Genomic DNA, 27,071 nt, shown 5'->3' on the forward strand with positions numbered 1-27,071 from the left:
TAGCTTGTTCGAACCCAATACACTTTTAAACATGAAAAGGATAAGAAAAAGACACAACAGAAAGTGTTCATAGCAGCATTGAAAGTTGCTGGTATATTTAACATTGGCGTTACAAAAACATTTCAAACAAATGTGATGCTGTTTCAGTCCAAACAAAGACATGAAAATTAAACCGCATGCTTCAACCCAAAACAAGTGACATTCCCCAAAATTAAATTATATTCATTAATGGAATTATTTTAATAACATTTTATAAGCAATAACATATTCCATTTTATAGAAAATAAACATCTCTAGGAAATACTATACACAGTTACATTAGTACATTACATCTTACATTTAAACAGCATCAAATACTGTACACCATTAAATGAGCTTCTTACAAGAGAAAGTTTGGAGTTGGTTTATTTTATGCTTTAATACTCATTTGATATGAACAGTATAGTGACCATACTTAGCATGGCAGAGTAACAAGCCTACATTTGACATACAGACAGGTGCTTTATGAATTGGAAATGAATGCACACACATCAATTTTCACATGTGTGGACGAAGTTATACTATATTTTTCATAGTAATACGTTTGTACTGGAGTGAGAGGGCGTGCCTCTGAACACTCCTCAGGTCTGTCAAACTGAAATGTGCACACAGTAGATGTGATTTTATTTTTTAATATATATATTTTTTAATATTTCTGAAAAACACAAATCATGACATACAAATGAGGTCGTGATGCACACGTAATACATCTCCAGAATTTGGACAATATAGTCAAATTATAGTCCAATACTGATATCATGTGTTTACCTGTTATGTGAACATTTGTTTTTTTCCTGGACTTGGTTCAAACTAAAGTGTGAATGTTGGAATACTTGCTTAATGTTTGAGATGCACTTCCTCACTCGCACAGACACAAATGAACAAACACATGATGAGTGAGTGACACGACACACACGTGTGCACCATGAAGGTGGCCAGAGGCTGCTCCAGTCCAATCAGTGTCCGCCAGGTGTCTGAGTATGATAGTGAGCCATCGAAAAGCAGGACACACACATTGCCCCCTTTGCATTTTAAACAGCCTCTTGTGCGACGGGCCTGCGGCACACGCTCTCCCGCTGAACAGCTCTGTCACATCTGCTGCCTGCCTCCAGGAGGGACTCAGGGAGAAACACATTGTGGCTGGAAGCGGCTCTTCTCTGCGAAGTCACCCTCCAGCGCTCAGTGCTCAGCCTCCTGCTGCTGGCTGCCCTCTGCTGACAAGCACCTTCGTCCAAATGGTGGCACTATGCTGTAGACACAGGTGGCTATTTGGACAACAGTTTCCATTGCAGTGCTAGATGGGTGGAGAAGTGGTGTTTCTGCTGAAGGTATTACAGGTCCTGTAAGAAGAAGAGAACAGAAGCTGGCTTTAGTTTGTGTCTTCAGTAGTCTTGTGAGTAACGGTAGAGCCACTTCTGACTGAGAGGGTAACCACATAACTTAATAAGGAACTATAGAAAAAACCTTTGGTTAGTGCCATTACTGAGCATGGTGCCTCGTTGTCCATGTGGCCATGGCTGTGGACGCTCTGTGTTGACACCAAGTGTGCAGGAGCAGATTGGAGCTGGCTGCAGCATGTAGCACTCACAGATGACTGCAGCTGCCAGTGGACCAGCTCCATTGTGACAGACAGTGGGAGCACTCACTAATTGCCGTGTTGTGTTGGAGGTGTTATCCACCTCTGCAGCATTTCTCTCCATTTTCTGCTTCAGATTGTCTCTCTGAACTGGATATAGACCTGCAGCTATTATCTGCACCTAGTTTAAGTTTTTCACATTGTTATTGTTAACCTTGTACATGTTCAGTCTTCCTTTTCAGTTTTCTCTGCATCTGCAGTGTGTCAGCTACCAGCTCACCTGTCGACGACCTTCTGTGGACAGGACTGTGTGCCAGATATTTGGAGGAGACAGAGGCACGGTTTGACGATAGAATATAGCTTATCACCCTTTTGGATTGTCTAGTGTGGATTGCAGGAGACTCCCACACGTAGCCATGCCTTTTTACTCACTGTTTGTGCTGCTGCATGTGAGAGTCAAGGTGAATGAGGAAAAAAAAGATAAAGAAAGAATGAGTAAAGAGAAAAGAGAACAGCGGCCTGTGGGAATAAAAGCAACACAGTTCATGATGGGGCTTAGCAAAATAAATGAACAAAAAACAAAGACACTGAGAGGGGACAGACAGCAGGCAGGTAACTGGGGTGTTTTCATAAAAAATGAGTGTCACTTTAAGCAGAGAATTAAAAGCGTGGGAAAAGACAGAGGCAAACCAGTGCTGGATGTCAGATTCTCTCTCTGCATTATAGATAACAGCAGCTGTACAAAATAACAGATGGCATTTGTGACAGGATGATCTTAGCTCTTGTATGAGCTTTTAAACAGCTCCATGTTGTGGTTATAAGGCATGTAGTTATCATGGCTGACACTCCTCGTTGCTGTTGCTGGTTGATACAGCTTAATCCTGCCAAGGTCACTGAGCACATATCGATCTGAAACTGAAGATCATGCTGTCCCCGTCTTGGTGGGGTTTGTCACAAGGATGGATGATAGGGCACATGATACGGCCACACCAAACCCCCAATGTTCTCTTCAGACTTTCTGTTCTGTTTTACAAGCGCTGACAGAGGTGTTTTGTGTTTGCACTGTATCATCTGTCCATAGCCAGGATGACTGTGACTTCATACCCTGGTGGAGGCTCTATAGACGGCGGACAGTTCCTTGGACAGTCGAAGTGTTTGTTTTATTTGGTCCGTCAGGTCCTTGTTTTGAATAATATTGTATAAAGAAAATTGTCTTACACTGTCAAGGCTAAAAACAGAATTCATTAACTGACAAACATTTACACTTGTTTTTTAATTCAGTGCCTTACCTCATGTTTTGGACATTTGATGGAGAAGTCATCCTCGTGGAATGTGCAGCCTGAAGACAAAACAAAAGCACAAAAAAATAAAGATTAACAGTTGGTAACGACTGAACAGCAAAGCGCACGCGACGCTCACACATGCACCCCTGCAAACACCCAGATAGATGACAAAGCATGGGGGTTAAGATGAAAAATGAGCCAGAGCGGGGCACAAAGGAAGTGGCAGTGTCAACCCAGCCAAAGGGAGCAGAGTGGATGAGTTGTGAGGCAAGCAGGCGGCAGATAGAGCCGGGGCACTCAGCAGGATTAAAAAGGTTTCGGATCTGGCTCGGCAGACGTGGCAGGCTTTCTAATCCACACTGTACCTCCTTGGCGCGAGGTTATATGGGAGCAAGACACACATAAACGCATGTGCTGACGTGTGGCGTGGCCTTCCTGCCCACTATTAGGGTCGGAGTGGTCAAAGTACTTGATTTCGATACGTCAGTGGGAGTCCAATGTGTATTGCACAAATTGGGGAATAGGCCAAAACCGCCGGCGCTTCCCATAACAACAAATAAATGGATAATTTAGAATTTAAATTTAGAATCTATCTTTAAATGTAAGCGTTTGGACACGGAGCTGATTACATGACTCATTTTACAAGTGTAGTCATTAAAGGTACATTATGCAACTTTTTATGCAGGAAACAAAGTTGATGTTTTTGCGTATTTGACCTTGTATTGACCCACAGGCTGTGTGAGTGGTCAGCATGGCGGCCTTTACTTTCCATCATGGTTGCCTCTAGGACACTCGAGGATCTATTGTTTTGATGGTTTTCTGGTGAGAGGTTCCATCCGCGGTGAAAATCTTCCAAATAACTGACACACAGCCTGTGGGTCATTACAAGGTCACATATGCACAAATATCAACTTTTTTTTTCAACATAAAAAGTTGCATTATACCTCTTTAAATTTGAAGCTTCAAAAGCATGTACAACAACATGATAGGGACAAATCTTCCCTGCCGTAAAGATGGTTGTTGAAGTTGTCATCTAGGGAAGTTCAGACTACTCTAAACAACCTAGTAAACAACTTGAACTTGAACAACCCTTATAGAGCCTTATACAGCCTATAGAAACTTTGTCCTTGTCGTGAGTTAGTAGCAAACCACTTCAATGGAACAAAACCCACTGCCAACTTTACTTTTTACTATGGAGCCTTTTTGGAAATGCTGCGGAGTGGATGTACCTTTCAAATGTGGAGAAAAAACAAAATGACAACTCTAGTAAAGAACAGATCCTCAAAAACGGTATGTAGCCTCTTAACCCCCGCCTTAACTGAGTGAATTTTTAGCGTTACCCAAATCTAAAAGTTTACAGCCTATAGGCCAGGGTAACTCATCTAAATGGAGCCATTTCCTCGTGCTGTCGTCACCACTTTTTTGACATTTTTTTCCATCGCTCTTTTTTCCATCACCATTTTTCCACTTTTGTCACTTTTTCATCACGTTTTCACCACATTGACCATTTCGACCCAGAAACTTTCAGATTTGGGTAAAGCTAAACTGGAGAAAATGTGCTTGGTTCAGGTAGGGGTTAAGAGGTTAAATGCCGTATTGAAGCACTGAAGAAACAAACACAATGGGTGAGCAGTAGCAGGATGGATGGAGCCACACTCGTAATGCACATCCTCAAAATCGTCTCTTTACACTCTACCGTGTCCACTTCCCCCCACTCCACTCTCAGATGCTAAGGCGCCCATTTATCCAGTAATGCTATTTCCTGATACATTTTCTACAGAGTGAAACCAGTGTAAGATTTATCGCTCGTCTAAAACTTTCACTTTAAAGCCACACTGCGACCCATTCCACCTCCTAATGACAAACAGAGACAAACAGGTAATGTCCCACACAAAGACAAGTTACCAGACAGGTGGAGAGTGGAGTCCACTCACAATGAAGATGAAGCTTTTACCAGCAAAAAAACACCTGCAGTGATATGAATGCTTTATGGTATGTACTGGATGAAATGTTACGCAGAGTGGCTTTAATCCTCTAAGCCTTGTGTTCATTTCCATCTCGGTTCGTCAGTATATTTTCTTCTTACCTGGCCTATTTGTTCCTGCACGCAGCTGCCCACAAAACCTGATTTCTATTTCCCCCGTCCCAATTTCCCATCTCCTGCCTCTCCTTCGCGTTCCTTCCCTTTTTTTCATCTGCTGTTGCTCCTGTTCTATATTGCCACAGTGTCTTACCTATTTCTTTGGCACAGACATAGTGGTATTTGTTAGAACAGCCTCTCCAGCAGCAGCTGAGGGACGCCCCCACAATCTGGCACTTGTAGCAACTCTGGGGTTAGTGAAAGGTTCGGACATATGGACCCACACCAGCGGCGAGACAGACAACAGTTGTGAGGAGGAAAAAACAAGAAAAGCATACATTCAGAAGGGTTTCTTACTTCGACTGACTATAATAATGCAATTAAAAAAAGAAGTGATGTTTTATTACCGTTTGGACAGAGGTCTTGGCCGCTTCCTTCAGTCCGTACAGTCTCCCTGCGACCATGACGACTCCCCGTGTCCAGATGGCGCAGTTTTCATGGGCCCAGTGTTCCTTGGCCTCGGCCTCCTGCTGTAACCTTTGGAGGAGGCTCTGTGTGTCCTCACTGCTGCCTGGAGCTTGGAGCTGCTGCATCCTCCTGAACCTCTCTCTCAGCGTGACTCTCCGCAGACCCCCTCTCCGGGAGGTGCAGTCTGACCCCTCCGGTCGCCGGAAACGCCGATGCCGCCTGCTGCCCTCCTGAGATGAGGAATCTGTGCTCTCTAATTTTGCTTCTCGCTCTCCTTCATCTTTCGTACAGCTGCCCAGTTCTTTATTTATACTGCTTTTACTACAACTGGCCTCATCTGTGATTTCCCTGATTATGTCTTTAGGAGTTGATGTCAAAATCTTTCGTGGGATGTCGTCCTCTACATAAAAAGGGCCACATAAATCACCCAGGTCCCTATAGTTTGCTGGTTTTCCACAAAGGCTACAATTTAGACACCTGTCCGTCAGGGTGTTATTTACTAAAGGTCCCTGCAGCATGGCTGCAGAGTGCGGCACTCCCTTGGCCACAGTATAAGGATTTTTCATTCTAAGTATGCCCTTTTTTCTTCTTCTCTGGAATACAATGGCATCCTCAGGCTTGTTAACAATGGCACACCATGATGAAAAGTCTCTTGAGTTGCTAAGCCGCACATACGGACAGAACGACAGTTTTGAGTTTTGAGTGACTGTTCTGCGTCTAAATTTCTTCACACATATGGTTTCACTCTGTTTCTCTAAAACTGACACTACAGGACCCTCAACACACGGCTCCTCTTTTTCCCTTCTGCATTTTCCTCGTGTCTCCTCTATCTCTCTCTCCTCTTTCTCCTTCTCCTCTTTTTGGGCCTGTTCACAGCTTGCTGCCCTGACCACAGCCTCAATAACTTCTAGAGCGTCCTTCATCCCCGGTTTTGGTCCAGGTTTTTTATGGAGCTTTATTGGCTTTTCTGTAGTGTTCTCTAATGACGCTCTCCCTCTCTTCCTGTTGGTCTGATTCACTGATGGTTTTCTCCCTCTCCTGGGTTTCTCTGTGAGCTCTGTCCTGCTCAGCGGCACAGCTTCAGTGACCTCCTTTGTGCTTACAGGCACTGGTGTTGCGAGATCCAATTCCTTCGCTTCAGTCTTCTCTTGTTGCTCTGCTGTTTCCACATGAGCCTCCGTGTTAGCCTCAGCGTTAGCCTCAGCATTATCCTCACCAACCGCTTCTGTGTCCTTCCTTTTCTTCCTTCTCTGTTTCAGATGCATCTCATGGTTGTTTTTAATCGCTCTCTGCTTTGCCAGCCTCGGTGTTGTGACGATAAGACTGTCTGTGTCTAAAGCAGCTTGTGAGGCTTCTGTGCTCTCCACTATTGCCCACCTCTTCTTCTTAGCTTTCACAGGCTTAGGAGTATCCACAGGGGCACACACTTCTCCTTGTGTCACCTCTGCACTCATTTCCACATTAGTTGGATTTGATTGTGAGCTTGACTCTTCTTTTTGTTCTTTCTGTTCACCCTCTTTATTATTATCACAGTTTTTTTCTTCCTTTTCCTCCTCTCTTATTGGAGGTTTAGGGTCCTCTTCGGCTTGCACTGGGATTTCCTGTTCTTTAGCCTCATCTACTTTGATGTCTGTGCTGTTCACTTCCTCCATAATCTCTGTAGTGTTTGGGACGGTTTCACTCCCCTTAACTGAACTCTGAGTGAAAGCCTTAGATGCCAACTCATCTGCTAAACTGTCTTCTGTTTGAAGAATCGGGTGTTTTTTTGAGGCAGGGGATGTCATTTTTTGCACCAAGGCTTCATATTTTTGCCCCCGGCCTTTACGTGGGGGAAGGACTTTAGTTTTGGTGGGGCACTGTTGGGGTGCGTCATTGGTAGCGTCCGTTTCGTTTGTCGGAATGATACTTAGTGAAGACTTATTTAGTGCAGCCAGTCTTCTTTTCGAGGGTCTGACGGCTATTACAGTTGTAGTACTAGGAACATCCTCTTCCATTTGTGGGGGCTGAGGTGGCACACGTTTTGGTTTGGGCTTAGGACCCCGTTTTTTCTTCGCTGGGACAGAAGCAGGTGGTGGGCTACTGGTTTTTCGCTTCATTGAAACGCTGTTCTCAGTTTGGATGTCTGGGAGTGAGTCTGTCGGTTTAGGTGGATCGGGTAGTTCAGCAGGAGCCTCTGTGTTTTTGATTTCAGACAGGGGACTCGTTTGCTCTTCCATAACAGTCTCTTGCACTTTCACATCAATTCTTGAGTCTGCTGACGGCTTTGCTGCAACAGTTTCCTCATTTATTTTGTCTTTTGTGGCTTTATCCTGCGACGGTTTTCTGGATCTCAAGACCATGTTTTTCGTTGCTCTTTGTGCTGCTTTTACGTCTGCTTTCTCTTCAACATTTACCGATTTTACCTCTTGATTTTCTGCCGATGCTGCCTCAAGAAGTGCCCTCTTTCTTCTGCTCTGCATGCCCTCGGAAGCCGGGGCCACTTCCTGTATGTTCTTGGCTTTGGACCCTGAGCCTTTTGGACGGCCCACTGAGGCCTTAGCAAGGGGCATGTCGGTGGCCTTAACAGGAGGAGTGTCCGCGGCTGAAAGAGCGACTTCGGGAGTCTGTTCTAGTTTAGGGGTAGTTTTTAATCCAGGTTTGGGACCAGGTTTTGCACGTGGCTTTAGTCCAATGTTTTGTTTCACCTCAATCTCACTTTTTGATGGGATCTCTGGTTCTGTTGGTGCTGGTTTTAGTGTAGGTTTAGGTAATGGTTTCAGGGCAGGTTTGTTGGCGGCTTTTGCCCCTGCCCTTTCTGCTGCTTTGGCAGCTGGTTTTGGCCCAGGTTTTGTTCCTGGTTTGGGGCCTGGCTTTCTTTTCAGAGGCTTGTCTTTGGGCGGTAACTCGGGAGCATTGAAGGAGCGCGTGCACATTCTTGAGGAAAATACATCAGTTATTATTTTAGCCACTGGACTTACAATTGACTCTGGATGCAAAAGATCTGTTTGATCTGAAATCAGCTCAGTTTTGCTTGTGGGCATACAGGGTTTTTGAGAAGCTGGCATTGACTCCTCTCCCTTTTCTCTCTCTGTCTCCAGACTTAGCTGTCGTCTCAGCCTTGAGCCAGAGTGCATTCTCCTCCTGCCTCGGGTGTGCTTTCGGCCATAGGTCCTGGGCTGAGCGGTCGGTGCGAGAGGCTCTGGCTTTGCAGATGGGGTTACGGCACTGGCACAGCTGATGCCTGGCTCCATATCTTCATCCCCTTTTTTGGGCGAGGGTGGGGTATCAGCCCAGGAGGGGGCTGAGGGAAGGATTGACTTCCCCGGCAGCTGAGGTGAGTCTGGTTCCAGCACTTTAGCATCACAGTGGTCAATGTGATCTCGAGCATGAGCTGGAGTAGCTTTATCATTGAGCGATGAAAAGACTGGCATGGCAGACTCAGGCTGTGGGGCGGTGTCACCAATGGCTGTTTCTCTGGTGGAAACATCGGCGGCTGTGTTCAAATGGACCGCAGCAAACTCTTCTGGGTGTTCTGGACCCTGAGTCTCTGACCCTTCCTCTTCCAGATCTTTGCTCGGCTCAGTGGACAGTGGAGGGGAGAGCGTCTGTGGCTCTTCTTTCTGAATGCCCTCATCCTCAACTGCCTCCACCCGCTGCTCGGCCTCTGACTCTCTGCTCTCCTCCTTCTGTATAATGTTCTCTTCCTCCTCGAATCGGGGAGTTGGAGAGGTGTCTTCTGAGCTGTCCTCTTTCTCTGTAGAATACTGCTCCTGTTCAAGGTCACCTTTCAGGGCACAAGGAGAAGTTTTCATAGAGCTCTCAGATGGAGTGTGTGGGTCAGACTTGATTTCTTCTGTTTTCCCCTCTTGTTCTTTGTCATCAGAGAGGGAATGACCAGTAGGAGACTGGTCAGGTGAGCCCCCCCTTGTTATTTCATATTTACTCTGGTCCTCCCGATATTCAGGGCTGTCATAGGAGTAGCCTTTTTCTGTCTCCTCTTCTTTACTAAAGAATTCTGACTCATTATCTTCTGTTGTCCAGTGCTCTAGTCTCTCAGTCGACTTAGTCTCAGCATTTTCTTCAACATTTGTAATTTTTTCTGTAATCTCAGTTTTGTCTGTGCATTTGTCAGACCAAGAGGTTTCTTCAAAGTTTTCTTTAACCGGCTCATCGATAGTTTCGACATCAGGAGGTGAATCTCGTTCTTGCTTTAGTGGACTTGATACTGTAATGCTTGTGGGGGATCTTTCATCACCTATGCTCTTGGCTGGAGTACTCATGCCGTCACCACCATGAACTGATGGACATATAGCTGGGTCAGGTGTCAGGTTATGTACGCCCGAGTCCCCAGACCTGATGGACATGTCATCTGGAGACGTTATTGAGCATGACGAGGCATTATCCATGCACAGACCAGTGTTGTTTGGGGCTTGCGCTGGACTTCTGCCTTGGCTGCAGTAGTAATAGCCCCTTTCTAGTTGTTCATCACTGCTGCTGGAATAGCCTGCTTCATGGAGCTCCATTTGAAGACTGTGGTGCTGAGAGGTTGAATATGGGTCCTGCATAGGACCTCCACTGATGCTTCCCCCACTTCCATCTGCATACAAAGGACTCTTGTACTCCTCACTTTTCTTAGAGGCACTGCCTACACTGCTGTTGCTTCCTCCACTGCTCCGTTTACCATTTTTCTTGTTCCCGACAAGTGCTTCAGAAAGCAACAACTGCTGGACGTTATTGGAAATGTTCTCAACTTGAGAGGTGAGAGCATTTAGGCTCCACAAGCTCGGATTGGACAGCAGCTTTTCTGAGAAGCGTTCTTTCATGGTGGGTAGCTGTGGTGCGGTAGTGAAACTGTGGGGAGCAGCATGGGCCACATTAGGAGATGGGTGAGAGCGAGGGGGCATTAGCATAGCACTGGACCCGCCCTGCTCCTGCATGGCAGTGGTAGAAGATGAAGCTGAGGGCGTCATAGGTGGCTGGCCATACTGGAATGACTCGGGATTAGTCATTAGTGGGGAAGGAGTTGAGCTATATGAAGGGGAACGCCCAACAGAGCGTGCAGGGGAATGGCTGGAAGATGGGCTACAGGTTTGGTAGTACTGCTCTGGGGACCGGACTGGCATATCTGTCAGACAGTAATTCGGCTGTGTCTGATTGTAGTGTTGGTATTTTGGGTGGGGCTCCTGTGGGCTGTTCAGGTTCTGCAGAGGAGTGTGTGGCTCATAGCCTCTGGTGGGAGGTTGCTGGTAGCCGTAACTGTTCTGACCTTGCCTGTATGGTCCTTGCTTCAGGCTGCCGTGGCTCCCCATCTGTCTGTTATATTGTGAGTTGGGGGGCATGTTGTACCCTTTGTAGCAGTGTGGAATAGGGCCGCACTTGTCCATGTATGGAGATGGGGATTGCTGGGGGTAGTGCAGGTGACTCTGGGGGTACATGAGTGGTGAGGGTGGGGGGTTGGGGATGTGGGACTGATGGTGGGGGCTTGTGTATGCTGGGGTACTGGACTGGTGACACTGGGCTTGGCCTAATAGGTTCTGCTCCATGTACTGAGTGGAGCCAGGAGTAGGGGTGCTTGCCTCCATACGGGCCACAACATCCTGGTCGTACTGGGATAACTGCGAGGGATCGTCCCACTTCTGCTGCAAATGACCTTCACTCAAGTACTGGGCTGAGTAACTCCCGGGCCCCAAGTGGTTGCTGTAGCCAACTGGGCCCTGCAGATGCTGTCCAGAGGTTTGAGTGGGTGCTTTACTTCCTCCTCTAAAAGGTTTTTTTGCAGGGACCCCATTTCCATTGCCGCTGCCTCCACCGTTTCCAGGGAAACTGGCAAAGGCTTGATGGCTGTAACAGTCTTTGGCCCCACCTCCCGCTGGGGTCATACTGGTGGGACTGCTCAGGGGATGGGTGTCATATCCGGGTCTGGTGTGCCCTGCGCCGGGGACTGGGTGTGGTCCTGGACCAGTGTGTGGGTGCTGCGGGTGCTGGCGGTAGGTGTCGAGACGGGATAATTCATGGGGCTCCTGCTGATAGCAGGGCTGGTTGCTGTGGTAACCAGTGCTGCGCTCTCGGAAGGACTGCATCTCGCCGTCTGCGTCCAGAGCAGGAAGGGGAGGTGGGAGAGGGGGGAAGGGGGTTAGGGATCTGGGAGGACAAATGGGGGGAAAAGGAGAGAAGAAGAGTGAAGGTTAGACCATGATATTCCAGTATTACCATCTTTATTCATAGCCCTAATATAAACTATAAGTCAAGTGACATGAGTGGATATGAGGGCCTCAAAATATGTTCTTTCATTCAAATTTCCTCTGTGGCTTTCGCAATGCAGTCTAAACGCCTCAAGTATGCTGCCTCTATACTGTATTCTGCATCTGTGGCCTACCTGTGTGTGTGTGTGTGTGTGTGTGTTCAAGAAAGAAAGGGGGGTAGCGCTCTCTATAAAACGAATTCAGTCATCTAGAGACATAGCGCTGAGCTGGTGTATGTTTGTATCAGGCACTTCCAGCACAATATCCCAGCATTCATTCAGCCCGCCCCAGGGACAGAGCCTCCCACCAGACACACACAAGCATTATTCATCTCGCAAAGACAGAGGTGTGTGGAATTAGACTTGCTTCTGTATATGTATGTATGGTATGCAAGCTCTTTCTGGATGTGTCTCAAACAAACACACACACACACACACCCACATCTGTAAATTCCCCGGAGATACCGTGCCCTGCTTCCTACCTACTTCACAGCCCCCGACTAGCAGTGTGCATGTCTGTATGCAAGGACACGTGTGTACTCTTTCACTTTGACCCAAATCGAGTCAAGACACAGACATTCATTATTTTTTATGGCAGTGTTTTAATGTAAGATCTCCTCTCTTTTTGCACAATAATAAGCTTAATTTACAGTACTGTTACTTTGGCAAATCAATTACCATTAATCAATTAACAGAATGGCATTAACAGTAAACCAAGCCTGAATGTGATTACTTTTGACCATAAAGACAGAATCTAGAATGTTTTAATAGCACTAAATGAATACTCGAGTGGAAAGAGACATCTGTATTCCTATCACTTTCCTCCTCCTTCTCATATTTGCATGCAGTCTGTTCTGTCACAGCTTCCTGCCTCAGCTAAGGGTCAGAGAGGCGAGATGACGTGGCCATGATGCTGACATAGAACAGTACCGTCTCTGTTGTCAGATACTGCATTGGTTTGGGGAAAATAAACATATTGTGTGGAGTCATTTACTGGCACCAATAATATTATTGTTTTACAAATTTGTGCTTTCTTGAAATGGAGAGTAAAAAAGTATTGATAAAACAATCAAAGAGATGGTAGGGCCAGAAGACTGAAACATGGCATCAAAAGGGTTCAAGAGCAACTATTAAGTGGGTGCTGGTTTCGCCTTATTTCTTGTAAAAAGATAGAAAGTGTTGAACTAAAGGTAATGTTGGCGACTGAGAAGATAGAATAGTGCTGAATCTGATTGTTCCAGGGCTTCACAATGCGCTGAGATGTGACTGGTTCCATTGGCCCTTCATTCGGTTTTCATCCACCCTTCATCGCATCATCTTCAGAGGAAGCTTGAGATGGGATTTATCGGCCCTCCCCTACATTCACCAAACACACGCACACACGCACGCACAGGAAGAGGGGGAAACAGGCAGCTCTCTGATTCTCCGACACCACGCCATTTTGGCTTCGAACCTTTCGCTGAGCCCTGTCTCTCTGACACAAATAAACACGCAGACGTGAGCCGAGCGAGCGTCTCCCTGTGTGTTTACCTCCCCAGTCATCCTGGTTAATTATGCATGCAGAGGAACAGCCCCATTGCGTATACGCTAAATCCAGACACACTTTGCCATCTCCAGTGGAAATACCATCAACTAAAAATGGAAAAAATATGAAAATAACATGACGCGTGTACAGTCCCACATCCTCAACATATGTCTAATAACAGCATTCTCCAAACAGGGGGAAAACACAGGGATATGACATGTGGAAGAGATGTCTTTAAATATTTCATCCTATTTGAATTTGCCTTCATTTTATGCTATAATACTTATTTAGTCTTTAAAGAAGTATGTTTGCTTGGATAAGACAGTGATTCTGATATGTAATCAGTTGATGGTTGCTGGACTATAATAGAACTAGTTTCTGGTGATACCACTGTTTGCTGATGTTGCACATTTGGGATGTATTCTGCTGCCCCTCATCCTCAGGGTTCCATACAATCTCACTAATTATACACACTGCTATCCCTGGCCCTCGTGCTTTTTCCACCAGCAGCTCTCTGCACAAGACAGCGGACAGACGGACATGTCTGCCTCCTCCACTACAGTCTGTGTGGGTGGGTCTAACCCAGGGGAGAGAGACAGAGGAGATGAAGGAAGCCAATATCGGCCTTGACATTTGTCACAGTCCCGTTGTCATGACACACAGCTGGAGGTCATGCAGGGTCAGCGATGGCCAGTCACATAGATTATCAGAGAAGACGTGGTATGGGTAGAGACCAGTACGGCGTAAGGACAGGCTGCAAATAACCTCCAAAGGCCATTCAATATCAGGGTTGAAATATGTCTTGTCTCAATAAGTGATCTACAGACTGCTGCATGAGCACATACATAGGATCTCTATGCATAACTTACATACTGCGTTGGCTTGAATTGTTATTCTATGTGTGCCGATGTGTGGGTGCCATCTCATCAACTCTGTCCAGATTTAACATCACTCCTCAACAACTTTTTAATCAAGCATCCATAAAGCACTCATTCAATCGAACATTGTCACGTCCTGCCAGTATAAAAAAAAAGTGTAATTTTCTTGAGCTAGATGTTATGCGCAACGTACGTTTGAGATGATAACCCTAGGGCTAAAACAAAAAGCAAATGAAAGCCGGTTTAAGCCAGTTTTCTTGGTTGCATGTGTGAGAGGAGAGAGCGGCGGCGGCGTTGTCTCTGGGGCCGTGGATGACTCATCGGCATTTACCGTCTCGGCTGTCTATCTCACCACTAATGGGGATGACACTCTAGACCGGCCTCGACGCACCAACACCACAACAGTGGGAGAAATGCAGGTCAGTGAATGGGGACACGCTATACTTTTGAAAGTCTAGTTCACCCTGAAAGTATCAGGAATTCTGGAGCTGAGAAATCGCTGGGTAATGAAGGTTATGATAATGATGACACTGTTTAAAGTGGCTATTATGTTTTTTCAAGTGTTTCTATTTATTTTCATAGCAACTCATGCTATAATGCTGGTGGTAAGTGTTCATAATATTTCACAACAGTGAATTGCCCATTTATTGAAGAGAAATGGGAAAAAAGTGACAAATTACCATCACAGGCACAGTTTGGCCGTACAGCAACCGATACAAATGACATCATTCACAAATCCTGTGCCTCGGTCAGATAGACCATAATCTCGTGATCCTGAGGTTTTGTTGGTACTTACACATTAACTTTACAGGTTGTATATTTTTTAATAAGAACCTTGACCCCAAGTCTCTAATCCTTGATGATTCCTGTCCATTCTTGCGTCCTTTGTTCGATACAGCTAAATGGGCAGCTGCTAAGCACTGTCCTTTGAAAGTACCTGGTTTGTTGACATGGAAACAGAGATGAATGGATAGACAGGGCCGGGGGAAGGAGAATGAACAAATGCCAACTTAATATACCATGGACATACAGACTGTCGACAAGTTCTTAAGCCCTCATCTGTACTTGGTAGTTAAAGTGTTGTGAAGGTTCTTGCTTCTCACCCAGGAAGCTTTGTCAGCAACTAATGATCTTTATCTGGCAGCAGGCCTGATATATTTTGATCGAAAGGGATTTAACTCAACCATCTTCATGTTAAAAAGTTACTCTTTGCTGGATCAAAAGCCTCTGTTTAGAGGAACTTTAAAAAGCAATACGACTGAGAGCTTTCACAAACATGGACATACAGATGTAAAAGTTGGTGTCATATAATACTAAATACAATGCTGCAGCGTGTACAAACAAAACCATTTTTATGTACAGCCAACCTAATGTTCAACATGACCATCTTGTACAAAACATCATTAGGAATATGCAGGAATAGCTTTGTTGGCAAGTTTAAAGATGAATTATGCAACTTTTTATGTGATATAATCAATTCATATTTGTGCGTATTTGTCTCCAGGACATGCCAGGATCAACTGTTTTGTAGGTTTTTTGGTGCGCGGGTCCATCAGCAGTGAAAACCTGATCCTGGAACGTCTTAGAGACCACTGTGACACAAAGTAAAGGAGCCATGCTGACCACACATACAGGCGCTGGGTCACTACAAGGTCAAATACACACAAATGTCAACAGATTTTTTTCACACAAAAAGTTGCATAATGACCCTAAATAAACACATAAATCCAGCACGTCAACGGCAACAGACATTCTTTTGTCAAATATTTTTCCATAAGGAGAATTATGCATTACCCATTTTTGTCAAGTGACAGAAGTTTAGGTACTATTGGCACCTCAGCTGCGCCCACACACAAGTTTTTTCTCATTATCTCTGGCTCGCTCTCTTTTAAGCACACAGGGGAGTTGGGGGTCCTCTAATGCGGGCTGCACAACTGTTTGGTATTCTCTCAGAATCCACCAAAAGAGCCAGCATGGGAGTCTGTGGCGCATGCAAAAAGAAAATGACGCAGGAAGAAGATGGAGATTAGCAGGAGAAGACTTAAAGAGAGCCTCAATCACAAGCGCGTGTCCCTGGTAAGTTCCCATTTACACCACGGGTGGAAAAAAAATCCAATTTGACCCAACTTACTTCAAAACCAGACGCAAGAGAGCTGAGAAACAAAGATGCCATTTTTGACTACGAAAAAACAGATGCGGCATGGCTCATCTCTTGCGGTGACCCATTTTGGTGAGTCACACACACACACACACACACACACATGCGCTGACTACTTTCAGGTAATAAGGTGAAGCGTTCAAGTGAAGCACAGAAAGAGGTGTCTGGGCAGGTTTTGGTACCCCCCCCCCCCCTTTCCTCCTGCTGCTGTTCCTCGGCGCGTCCCTTCTCTCATTTACACGTACGCACATGTGCAAGATTGGCTCATGCATGCGACAGGCAGACACACACTGGCATACACCTGCTCCCTCTTTGTGCCACTCCGGTTCATCTAACTGATCACGGCGCGTCAAAGGAGCGGTCGTCTTGATGCTCGGCTTTATGTCAGTGTGTCCTCCCGAGTTTGCCCTCCTTTGTCCTCTATGTCTTACACACTATCGTTGCAGTGTAGCATCAGCTGGCTGTGTGTGCATAAATGTAGGGGGGGGGGGGGGGGGGGGTGTGACCTTGTCCTAGGTCAGACCAGGGTATGTGGTCTGTGGTCTGACACATTGAACTTGGAAAAAAAAAAGGAAAATGATAGAAGGATATGAAGAGTTTGGGACATGATCACAAAGAAAATGTGGCATCCCTAAAGGAATTATGTTTGCAATTTATTGGTCAAAATGTCTGCCTACTCAATAGCTGAGGTGGTCAGTAACAAAGTAAATACATAAGTACATAATACAGCAAGTAAAGTTATTGAGGATCTCTGCTCTACTTGAGAAGTATTTTTGTTGAAAAGATACGTCTATTCCACTCCATTTGAAAGACACATAATAATACATTATACTTCACTACATTTCTATACAGGCACTAAAGTGAAAAGCCTACAATTGGCAGCATTTTTTGCCCTATTTAAAAGCCTCATGAGGCTCAAAGCAGTAGGTGGAAGTCTGCAGATGTTCTGCCAATGCCACTGACTCATGACAAGGAAACATGTTTTTCCCCCTCACGTTGCTGTACAGTTATTATTCACAACACTTATTTTGATTTGTACTTTCTTCTAAGAATACTGAGATACTTTCTACAGTCAGTACTTCAGCACTTTTACTTCAGTATCATCTTGTTTAAGAAACTTTTACTTTTACCACCACAGCTCACTAGATGTAATCTTTTGTATTGCTATCTGCTATGTGGACGAGGGGTTTTGTTTTGACTTCTTTCTACTTCAAATAGGCATCCAAAAGTCTCGTATTGTATTGTGTGACATTGTATACCATGTTGTTATTCCTCAATAAATGAACTGAACTGACTTGTATATTCAAATGGAAACAGTGAATAATATCTACATCATTCAAATGTTATAATATTATAATACCATGAATCTTCTAGTTCAGGGAGAAATCACAGAAGTCAGAAGTCACAAAACCCTTATCCTGAAATATCATCTTTGGCTAAAACCGACAATCGATATAAACATACCCTTATAAACACTAATTGTCTTACTGGTCCACAAAAATGACATCTACCTAAAATTGGCATCATGAACTATTTAGGCTGGCCTGGTCATAGACTGCAGGAGTGAGGAACAACCAGTCAGAACAAAGGACGCGTCCCACCATCTGCTTGAGAAGCTGTGACATCAATGAGGATTTGAAGTAAAAGTGAAAACCTGCCGGAAAAAGGCGGGCGGCGCACAGAGGCAAACGGAGCAGGAGTGGGGAGCGGGTTGATCAACCTAGGGTGTGTTCAAGACAAAAAAAAGACGACACAAGCAAATGTGGAAGACAAGTAGAAGAAGACACGATTGAGTACACAATCGTGTACTGCCATTTTAGTGAGGACACTCACAGACCTAATGTATAACCAAGACACTAACCCGGAACCCTAAGCCCCTAACCCTAATTACAAGAACACACACACACGCACACACACACACAGACACACGCACACACAGACACACGCATTCACGTCAGAGAACACAGTTGTGCACACATGGGCTGTGATTAAGTAATAATAGTGCAAGTTGGTTTGCAGATTTTTTGGGACTGTAGGCCTTATAAGACAGAACAGTTCAGCGTGAAAGTGTGTGAAAAGCGGGGAGAGTTAATTGTCGGGCCGAGAGGTAAGGTCATGACACTAGAGGCAGTCGTCCCATAGTTTAGCCGTCATCATTAGGGCTATGCTTTTGAGCAGGACTGTATCGGTCACATTTTCAATGAAAAGAAAAGCAAACTTTTGAAAGGTAGAGCTTAGTATGTCTAGAACCTAGAATGACAAATTTATCATGGATTAAATGCAACTCTCGTAGAAAGACAATTGATTTTTGACAACACCGAGGCATTGTCTGTAATTGAAAGCACTCAGAGGATGCAGATACACACTGCATGCATACAAAAAAGCAGTGGCTGTTGTCTGGAGATAAAGAAGCAATAAACTACCACAGTATTAAGCGTTGTGGCTATAACAAACAGCATTTGGCTGAATACCACTAATACTGGCTGAAGGGTTCTCCATGGGTGAAGTCCATAGTGGCATGATTATTATGAAATTCAACCAAGCTACAAACTGAATCCTGGCCACTCTAGAATGTGGCCCAACAGATGGGCCACAATATCTTGCAAGCAGCCAAAGCAATCTCTAGAAACTTAATCAATCTTAAAATATCTACATTAGCGTGAGGCCACTTTGATCATCCTCACAACTTTTTTTTCAGCGTGGTGCAGCGTGACGGAGGTGAAGTCTCTGAGGCTCAAAACCGCGAGCATGATGTGACTGTGGAAATGAGCCAGCTGGAAGCGGCGAGGAAAAATGCGGGAGAATGAAGTGTAAAAAGTGAGGAAGGATGAAGGAAGCAGTGGAGGGGTAACAGGGGTAGGTCCTTTTGTTCTTGCTTGATGAAAGAAAGAATTGGATCCCGAAACTCCCACACAGACTTTTCCCCACTGATGAGCCTTCATGCGATGAGGAGATGAGCGAGCGAGCGAGGCACCAAGTTACTCCCTTCAGCCGAGACCCAAATGACTCCGAGCTCGCTAATTAAACTTTAATCGGCGATAGTGCGCAAATGACCTGCCACACAAGTCAGTTCTACAATGACAAGGATGGAAGGTCACCCTGCAGCTTATCCCCGTCTTTAGTCGAATTCTACTTTTGTTTTGCGGCAAACAAATGGCAGCAAAACGTGTTATACGGCGTACATAAAACTGAGCCAGTGAGATCAGAGGGAGTATTAAAAAGGACATATGAAAAAGCTATCAATGTGAATCACTGCACGCATTTTGCTCGAGCACAGAAAATGACCCATACTGTCATAAATATTTTTATTCATGTATTTGTGGCCAATACACATGACACTCTTTGTGGCTATATGTTGATGCAAATGGGCCTCTCAGGGTGAAGCCACTCCCTCTCGCCTAAATTTGATCTCACTCACACAAACCGTTGGTTCCAAGTCCTCTACTGTCTGGCCCCATTCCCATCTCCAGCTCTCTCTCACACAACCTCTGGTAGGACAAACGGCGCCATTTTGTGCCAAGCAGAGGGCATCCCAGCCCCAGTAGCAGACTGTGTGCGTCCCATTGTCAATTATGGGAAACCAATTATGATCCGTTATATGCCGCTGTGTGTTAATAATAAGTGTGTGTGTCCAATCTATAGACACAATGAGGCGCTGAATGGTCCTGTATTGCTGGAGAGAGGCCATGTGCTGTTACCTGAAGCAGCCCACTGGTCAAAAGCATTTAAAGCTGCATTGTGAAACTATTTATGAGGAAAGAAAAGTGGATATTTGTGTATATTTGACCTTGTAGTGACCCCTTGGCTGTATGAGTGGTATGAGGGTCTGTCAGCAGGAAAAACCTTCCAAACAATTGATCCTGGAGCGTCCTAGAGACCACTGTGATGGAAAGTTAAGGCTCCATGCTGACCACTCATACAGCCAAACTTTTTTTTCTACATGAAAAGTTGCATAATGCACCTTTAAATCTTTATATATAGTACATACAAAAGCATTCAGATTACAACTGCCTCAGTCTGTGGCTCATGTGGTAGAGCCCTCATTCCATAACAGGAAGGTTGGTTGTTGATGCTGCTGTTGCGTTCTTTGGCAAGACATTTTACCAACTTTCCCGTGTGAATGTAATGTGTGAGTGATTGGTGGTGGTCGGAGGGGCCTATGGCTAGAGAAGAAGCATGCCCCACTAACTGAATTGATATTGGACAACTTGCCACGTGACAAGGAATGGGTCATATTTCCAACTGGTAAAGTGTTGATCTAAGCTTGAAATGTTAGCTGTACATAAATTGTTGGCAACGGCAATATTATTTCATGCACATGAACGTGTGTCTTTGAAAGTTGTAGATGTAAGTCAATTGTTATGGTAAAATCTTCATATTGCAGCACACACAAGCGATGATTGCAGAAGAACATAAACTGAATTAGCCATCACGGTGGCCCCATACTGCAGATTAACTGCTGTTACTGCTGCTCCATATCCCTGAATGAAATTATATTGAGCAAATACTGCAGTGCTAATGCTGGATGAGGGAGCAGGCATACGCTTTGTGGCGAACACTTTATTCACATGCCTCTAATAGTATGTGGAGCGCACATACTTTTAACCTGGATCTCTGGGTAACTAACCACTAACCTGTTTCATTCACAACATGAAGTTATAAGCCTGAGCAAAAACTGAAAAGTGAGCTCAGCTACAGTCATCAGTGAAGGGAGTCTCCATAGTAGCTGCAGCTGGTGGTGAGGTCCACAGTGGGGGGCATCAAGGAGGTGCCCGTCATGGAAGGCTGGCAGAGTGCGCAGTGACCGCTCTGCGTGACTAGACACAGTCAGGTGGGCAGGGGGGCAGGCACTGGCACTACCACACACCCATATGTTGTCAGAGAGAGTGAGAGGGAGAGAGGAGGGGTGGGCACAGCCAGGGAGGGCGAGACAAAGCATGACTTCATCCCTGCAGCAGCCACGGGGGCATGGGGAGTGAACAGGCAGTGGAAGGAGGAAGCCTCTGGAAAAAGTGAGGAGGGGAAACGGCTTGATGCAATATGCAATTTTGGAGCGGCTGCAATAATAATCAAACCATTTAAAGACCGGCGTCCAGCCCTGCTGCTAACACGACGATACACACGTTTATATCTGTGAAAACACTACAGGCTCATCACGAAACATTAATTGAAGCATGCACAATACATGCTGCACTAAAGAAATACAGTGATGATAATGATACATTAGGCCAAAGTTTTTGCAACTTTGTTGCCATTTAAAGCGGTACTAAATAACTTGTTTGCCTTAATAAATCCTTTCCATAGTTCCTCTGGGGGTAATACACGTGTTGATGGGATGATTTGGGGGTCTTTCATCTCCCCCTGGTGTCTCTGGCCAGAAAATCCCAATTGCAATTTTGCCTGCACCGGGTCGGATGTGCAATACACACTAATGGAATCACAAAGAAGAAGCTAACAAGCTAACAGGCGAAGCTAACTGAGGGCTAGCGCCACTTAAGCGGTATTTACAGCCAAGTTTGAGTGGAAAAAATTATCTCCATTGTGTCATTGGATGTACAATATCCCTCCCTCTCTTTGTCGTTTCTGTCAGCGTAGTATTTACTCTCACGGACAATTAATGAGTAAAAAACAGCAACATGCTACACCTGCAGTGGCGCCTCTGGCCAGTTACTTAGTACTGCTTTAAAGTGAACTTCTAGTAACTTTTAATAAAACAACCAACCAACTAACCAACCACTTATTCATTGTTAAGTAGTTATTAAGTGTTAGTCACACTTAACTGATGAACCGTTCATGATGAATTAAGTGCTAACCCTTCATTTATGAAGGCTAAATAAGGTGTAGTTATTAGAAAGTGTTACCAAGTTTCTTCCTGCACCATCCCCACACCCGCCTCGAAACCTTGACAACCAGACATTATGCTTCAACTCAAAAAATTTATTCAATATCATCCTTTTTGGCTGAGTGATTGTAACCCTCAGATTACAAAAAAATGTGCTGGGCATAAAACAGAAAAGCTTTGAGAAAAAACAAAAAAAACAAAACAAGAAGCGCTCAAAGTTTCCCACAATGGCAGATGGTGCAAGGAGAGAAAGGCTGATGGAGAAATTTCTTCCAAGATGTTTATCCTTTTTGGTAAAACAGAAAGGGAAAACAAATGCATATGGAGGCGGGGGGAGGCGGTTAAGTAGCCATATCGTCTTACCGACAAAAAAACTGTGGGATTTAGGGAGGGAAATCGGAGCATTAAGAAGACTTTAGTACCAACAGCTGGCCCACGGCGGAGGCTATGGATAATAAGAAATTGGGCTGCTTACACCTTCAAGCTGACAGCAAACGCCACGAGATGTACTAAGATTTTGGATCGGAGAAACATCTAAATGAATGGGTCAAGCTTCAAAGTCGTCCCTCGAGCTCATCAAGATTTTGGATGGGCTTTAGGACCACCATATTAGTCAACAAATATCAACGAGACGTCGCTCTGAGCTCAACTCCCCTCTCTCTACCTGTCTGATTTGCATAGGATGCCTTATTTGCATACATATGAGGTAAAAGAAAAGGGATTTGTGAGCTGAAGCTACAGAGGAGCGGCGAGATACGCAGACAGCTCTCGGTGAAAAGAAATGAAAAAGAACATTTATGCTCCACACCCAATTTTTGGTTCTTATTACACATCGGAAAGCTTCTGGAAAAAGGAACAGTAGTGGTCAAAAGAGAACAGCGTGTTAAAACAGTGCAATGGATCCCACGTGGTCATCCCGCACATCGGTATTACGTGTTGCCGTGGTGCTGAGGCTGTTGCTGTGGTGGCAGAGGATGGCTGCCTGAGCTGAGTACAACTGATTGGCTGTGAAGCACTGCGGCCCCCCGTTTTTGCACCCCGCGGGGCCAGCTCTCTCCCTTTAGGAAGGACGACACCGCAGTGACCCCTCCCCCCCCCTTTAGCCGTGTGCTGTGGCACGCGCGGCTCACAGGCATTAAATATGTACAAAGACAATGAGGGATCCGTCCGCGCAGCCTCAAGCCTTCAAGACCTCAGAGCTACAGTGCAGAGAATAGAGAGCATCAGGAGACGGATACACCTCCACAGACCAGATGAAAGGACTGCAGCGAACACAATAGTCTGGTGTAACCTGCAAAGAGGGTACGCATATGATGTTACAGCATGGCGATAACAAACGCCAAATGAGAGTAGTAGACGTTGAGTGAATAAGTTTGTTGTTGGTTTTGCGTCGTAGAGGGGTCTTTTAAAAAGGAAAATGGCGTAAGTGAACGCTACACGCCATGTAAAACTTTGGAAAACAACCCGGACATAGCAATATTCATAGTCAAACTAAAAAGAAGATGGGGACACAGCAACTGCATCATGATGTTCAATATCGTAGCAGATAAAAGCAAAGTTCGCAAAAAACAAAACAAAACAAATATCTACGATGACACGATCACAGTGGCGCGTTTCCGAAGTGACCAAATCAGGCATGACTCATTCTATACCATCAATTTGACTGCGGACACAATGACCTCTTGACAGCTCTCGCACATATACAGGCATATTTATCCTGCGCGGGCCCTAATTGTGTGCATCTAATAACCTGGCGTGGGGCAGAATGCAGAGAGCGGCTCTATCTCGTCTCTCTGCGGACAAGGGCCAGACGTGATGCAACTGCACAACACGAACGGGATATGAAAAGGCAGCGGGAGATTGGAGCAGAACAGACACAGAAGGCAGTGTGTGTGTGTGCGTGTGTGTGTGTGTGTGTGTGTGTGTGTGTGTGTGTGCGTGTGTGTGCGTGTGTGTGTGTGTGTGTGTGTGTGTGTGTGTGTGCACGCGTCCTCTAGTCTTTTGTTTGATCTTTCCATCCAGGATTGAATCGCTGCAGCACACCAGGAATAATAACTCACCTCCTGGTGCACCCACACACAGGCCTTCAAACAACCAATCAGAGCCTGTTTGAGACTCCGCTATTCTAACTGGCTATGTCATTGGTTTATCTGGTGGATTTAAACGTTTTCGTGGGTAGATGAGTCGGGAGAGCGAGCAACGTGTGTGTATTCATGCTATTGCTGCACAATATATCACAAGATGACCAAAACATCCCAAAGTGCAATCCACATCAGAGATATTCGGCAAATTGTGAAACCTGGGACTTAATCTTACAATGCTGAGGCTGGCATAGTGTTTAATATACATGTGCTCCTGCCTAACCCCTAAGCCCCTATGCCGCACTATTTTACTGCTCACTCCTTAAAGGAACAGGCCACCGTTTTTCCATACTGAGATATGTTCTTACCTGAGCTTAGATGTGTTGATGCGTACCTGTCTGGTCTTTACGCGGGCGCTCAGTCACGCAAAAAGACCAAAGATGTTGTTAGCATTCAGCCTCTCCTCTATGGGGTCAAACGGAGGTGAAGCTAGAAGCGACTAAGCTCTTCCACGTTTTTCCTATTTAAATACGGATACGTGAGTAAAAGGGTACTATAGACATAACAACACCTTAGAAGCACTTCGACGTTCACGCGGTAAAATGAAGATATTACTGCACGGACGTACTCCTAAGGTGTTATTACGCCCTTTAAATACTTGGATCGTGTATCTACGCACGTAACCGTATTTAAATACGGAAAACGTGGAAAAACTGAGATTTTTACGTGACTGAGCGCACACATAAAGCCAGACAGTTACGAATCAACTCCGTTGAGAACACATCTCAGTATGGAAAAACTGTGGCCTGTTCCTTTAAGTTGATGTAATAGAATAGATGTGGAGGGGAACAAGAAACAAGAAAACAAGAAACTTGACTGATTTACGTGGTTTTCATGTTTCCAATATATGAACAAAGGAGTGGTTTAACTCCTTACTTTAAACTAAAACTGCTGCCCCAAATCATTTCTAGCTCCAACAGAATCCTCCATCGATATTTTGCGTGAACTAATCGTTGCAAGCATGTACGATTGATTATTATTAGCGGCAAAACAAAGCAGGATGCCATAAAAAAAATAAAACATGCTGATTTAGATTTACTCCTCGTCTATAAAAATGTATTATCAATTTGATCATTTTGCTCTATGATGGTAAAATAAATGTACTTATTTACTGCAAGAAAATAAGTTGGGCACCGCCCACCGTAGCAGTGTTTGAGGCTACCATATTCTCTGCCGGGTTTCTCTATTTGAGTCAGTGCAACATCATCCAGGGGTGGACCTGTGCATCACCGCTGGGAACGCTGCTGAGAACGGCGGTGATTGGAGTGAGGGTCTGCATAGGAAGTAAAGGAGAATTTGATGAGGGCTGGCAGGGGGTGCGACGCGGAGATGAAAGCAGAGTTAGGGGGCGAGGGGGAGGCGGCGAGGGTAAAAGGGCACAGGAGACGCAGGATAAAAACGGAGGGGGGGGGGGAGAGATGATGCGCAGAGCCTGGCCGAGGAAATGAGCAAGGAGCCGACTGCTGATTGGACAAAAACAAGAGAAGGGAGAGCCGAGTGGAGTGGAGGGGGCGAGCTTGTCACCTCCAGTCAGCGGCTATTAGAGGAAGCAAGGGGCTAGGAGACACCATCCCTCATCCCGGTCTGGCAGCGCTGGCACAATTAGACATTTTGGTGCACACACTTTGCGGGCTCCTTTCTGCCACGCGTGCACGCTGCTGGACCGGGGGCATTGTGTGCGGTGTCGGTTTGGGGGCACTGTAGTCGTCAGTCGGCCTTTCTGCGCTCTTTGATTTGTATTCAGCGGCGAGCCCCAGTGTGTTTTTTGTGTGTGTGAAATTGTGCCGCCGAGGGCCCCGCGCCCAGGCCTGAGAGTGACTGATAGAGACCATGCCAAGAGGAACTGCGTGCCACTGTCTCCACGCCTGCCGCTGCCAGACGCCCTGCTGCAACCCCCCCCCCCCCCCATGCACCCCTGTACCCCACATCCATGCACAGTCCTTTTCAACACTGGGCTTCTACCAACAGCCTCACCAGTGTATTGCAGAAAAAAGTGGACTATGTAGGATGCTAAAGGTAATACACATCTCCAGTTACAACTAAGACTCCTGTGTTTTCAGTTTTCCAAGCCAATATGTTCTTCTTATTACCACTAGAGGCAGCTGTTTTCCAAACTATAAATCCATAGGACAAAATAAGACACTCACACAACCTAGTCACAAAGCAAAAACGTCTATCTAGAGTTTTTCATTCAAAACACTGTCACCGAGTGAACTTTGTGGTTGTCTTCTGTTTGCGGATTTAACAATAAAATAACAAACAGAAATACTCGTCCTTTTTTCCAATCAAAATAACTCATAGAGGGTAAATCCTATCTAATCAAAAGCATGTATGTATATAGCTTTACCAGTTTCCTTCTCTGGCTTCGAACTGGTGCAATGCGTTTACCTGCGTGCGATCCGGTCACTTTTACGGTTTTATTTTTTCCAATGTTCCACTTTTGCCTTTTTTCATTTAGGCATAATAGAAAGCCATTAATTGAGTGATGGAGCCTATTCTGTTCTGGCATACTCGTTTGCCCGGCGAATGAGAGCAAGCTGCTCAAGTGTAGAGGCTGATCAAAATTAGAGCCTGCTGGATAGATGGGCTTTGGGCTGCTGCTGACCGCTGCCTTTTCTGGCCCAGTTAACCAAGGGAAAGCTCATTAGGCTTAGCTGGAGGTGTGGGCAGCCTGCCTTGTTAGAAAGAGTACGAGTGCGGCTGTTGTCTCCGATGCACATTTGATGATTTAGCCTTGTTTGTGCGGACGCGTCTCAACACTTTAGCACGGGGCTCACAGCGAGAGAAAAGAGGGGAACGTTGGGGAGGGAGAGGCTTGTTAGGCCACTATGTGTGATTCATGGAGAGCAGAAGAAGAGAGA

General features: G+C 45.4%; 1 protein-coding gene across 1 annotated transcript in view; it reads right to left on the reverse strand.

Moving 5' to 3' along the window:
* Positions 1-64: 64 nt before the first annotated feature.
* rai1 (retinoic acid induced 1) overlaps positions 65-27,071 on the reverse strand; it is a 45,975-nt gene continuing 18,968 nt past the window's right edge. The window contains exons 2-5 of the mRNA XM_079565376.1: positions 5,386-11,566; positions 5,133-5,226; positions 2,905-2,954; positions 65-1,379 (exon numbers count right to left, since the gene is read on the reverse strand). Coding sequence (XP_079421502.1) covers positions 1,371-1,379; positions 2,905-2,954; positions 5,133-5,226; positions 5,386-11,505 — 6,273 coding nt within the window. The 5' untranslated portion in view covers positions 11,506-11,566 and the 3' untranslated portion in view covers positions 65-1,370. The remainder of the gene's footprint in view (positions 1,380-2,904; positions 2,955-5,132; positions 5,227-5,385; positions 11,567-27,071) is intronic.

The sequence above is a fragment of the Gobius niger genome (genome assembly GCF_951799975.1).
Source record: "Gobius niger genome assembly, chromosome: 10".
NCBI classification, from domain to species: domain Eukaryota; kingdom Metazoa; phylum Chordata; class Actinopteri; order Gobiiformes; family Gobiidae; genus Gobius; species Gobius niger.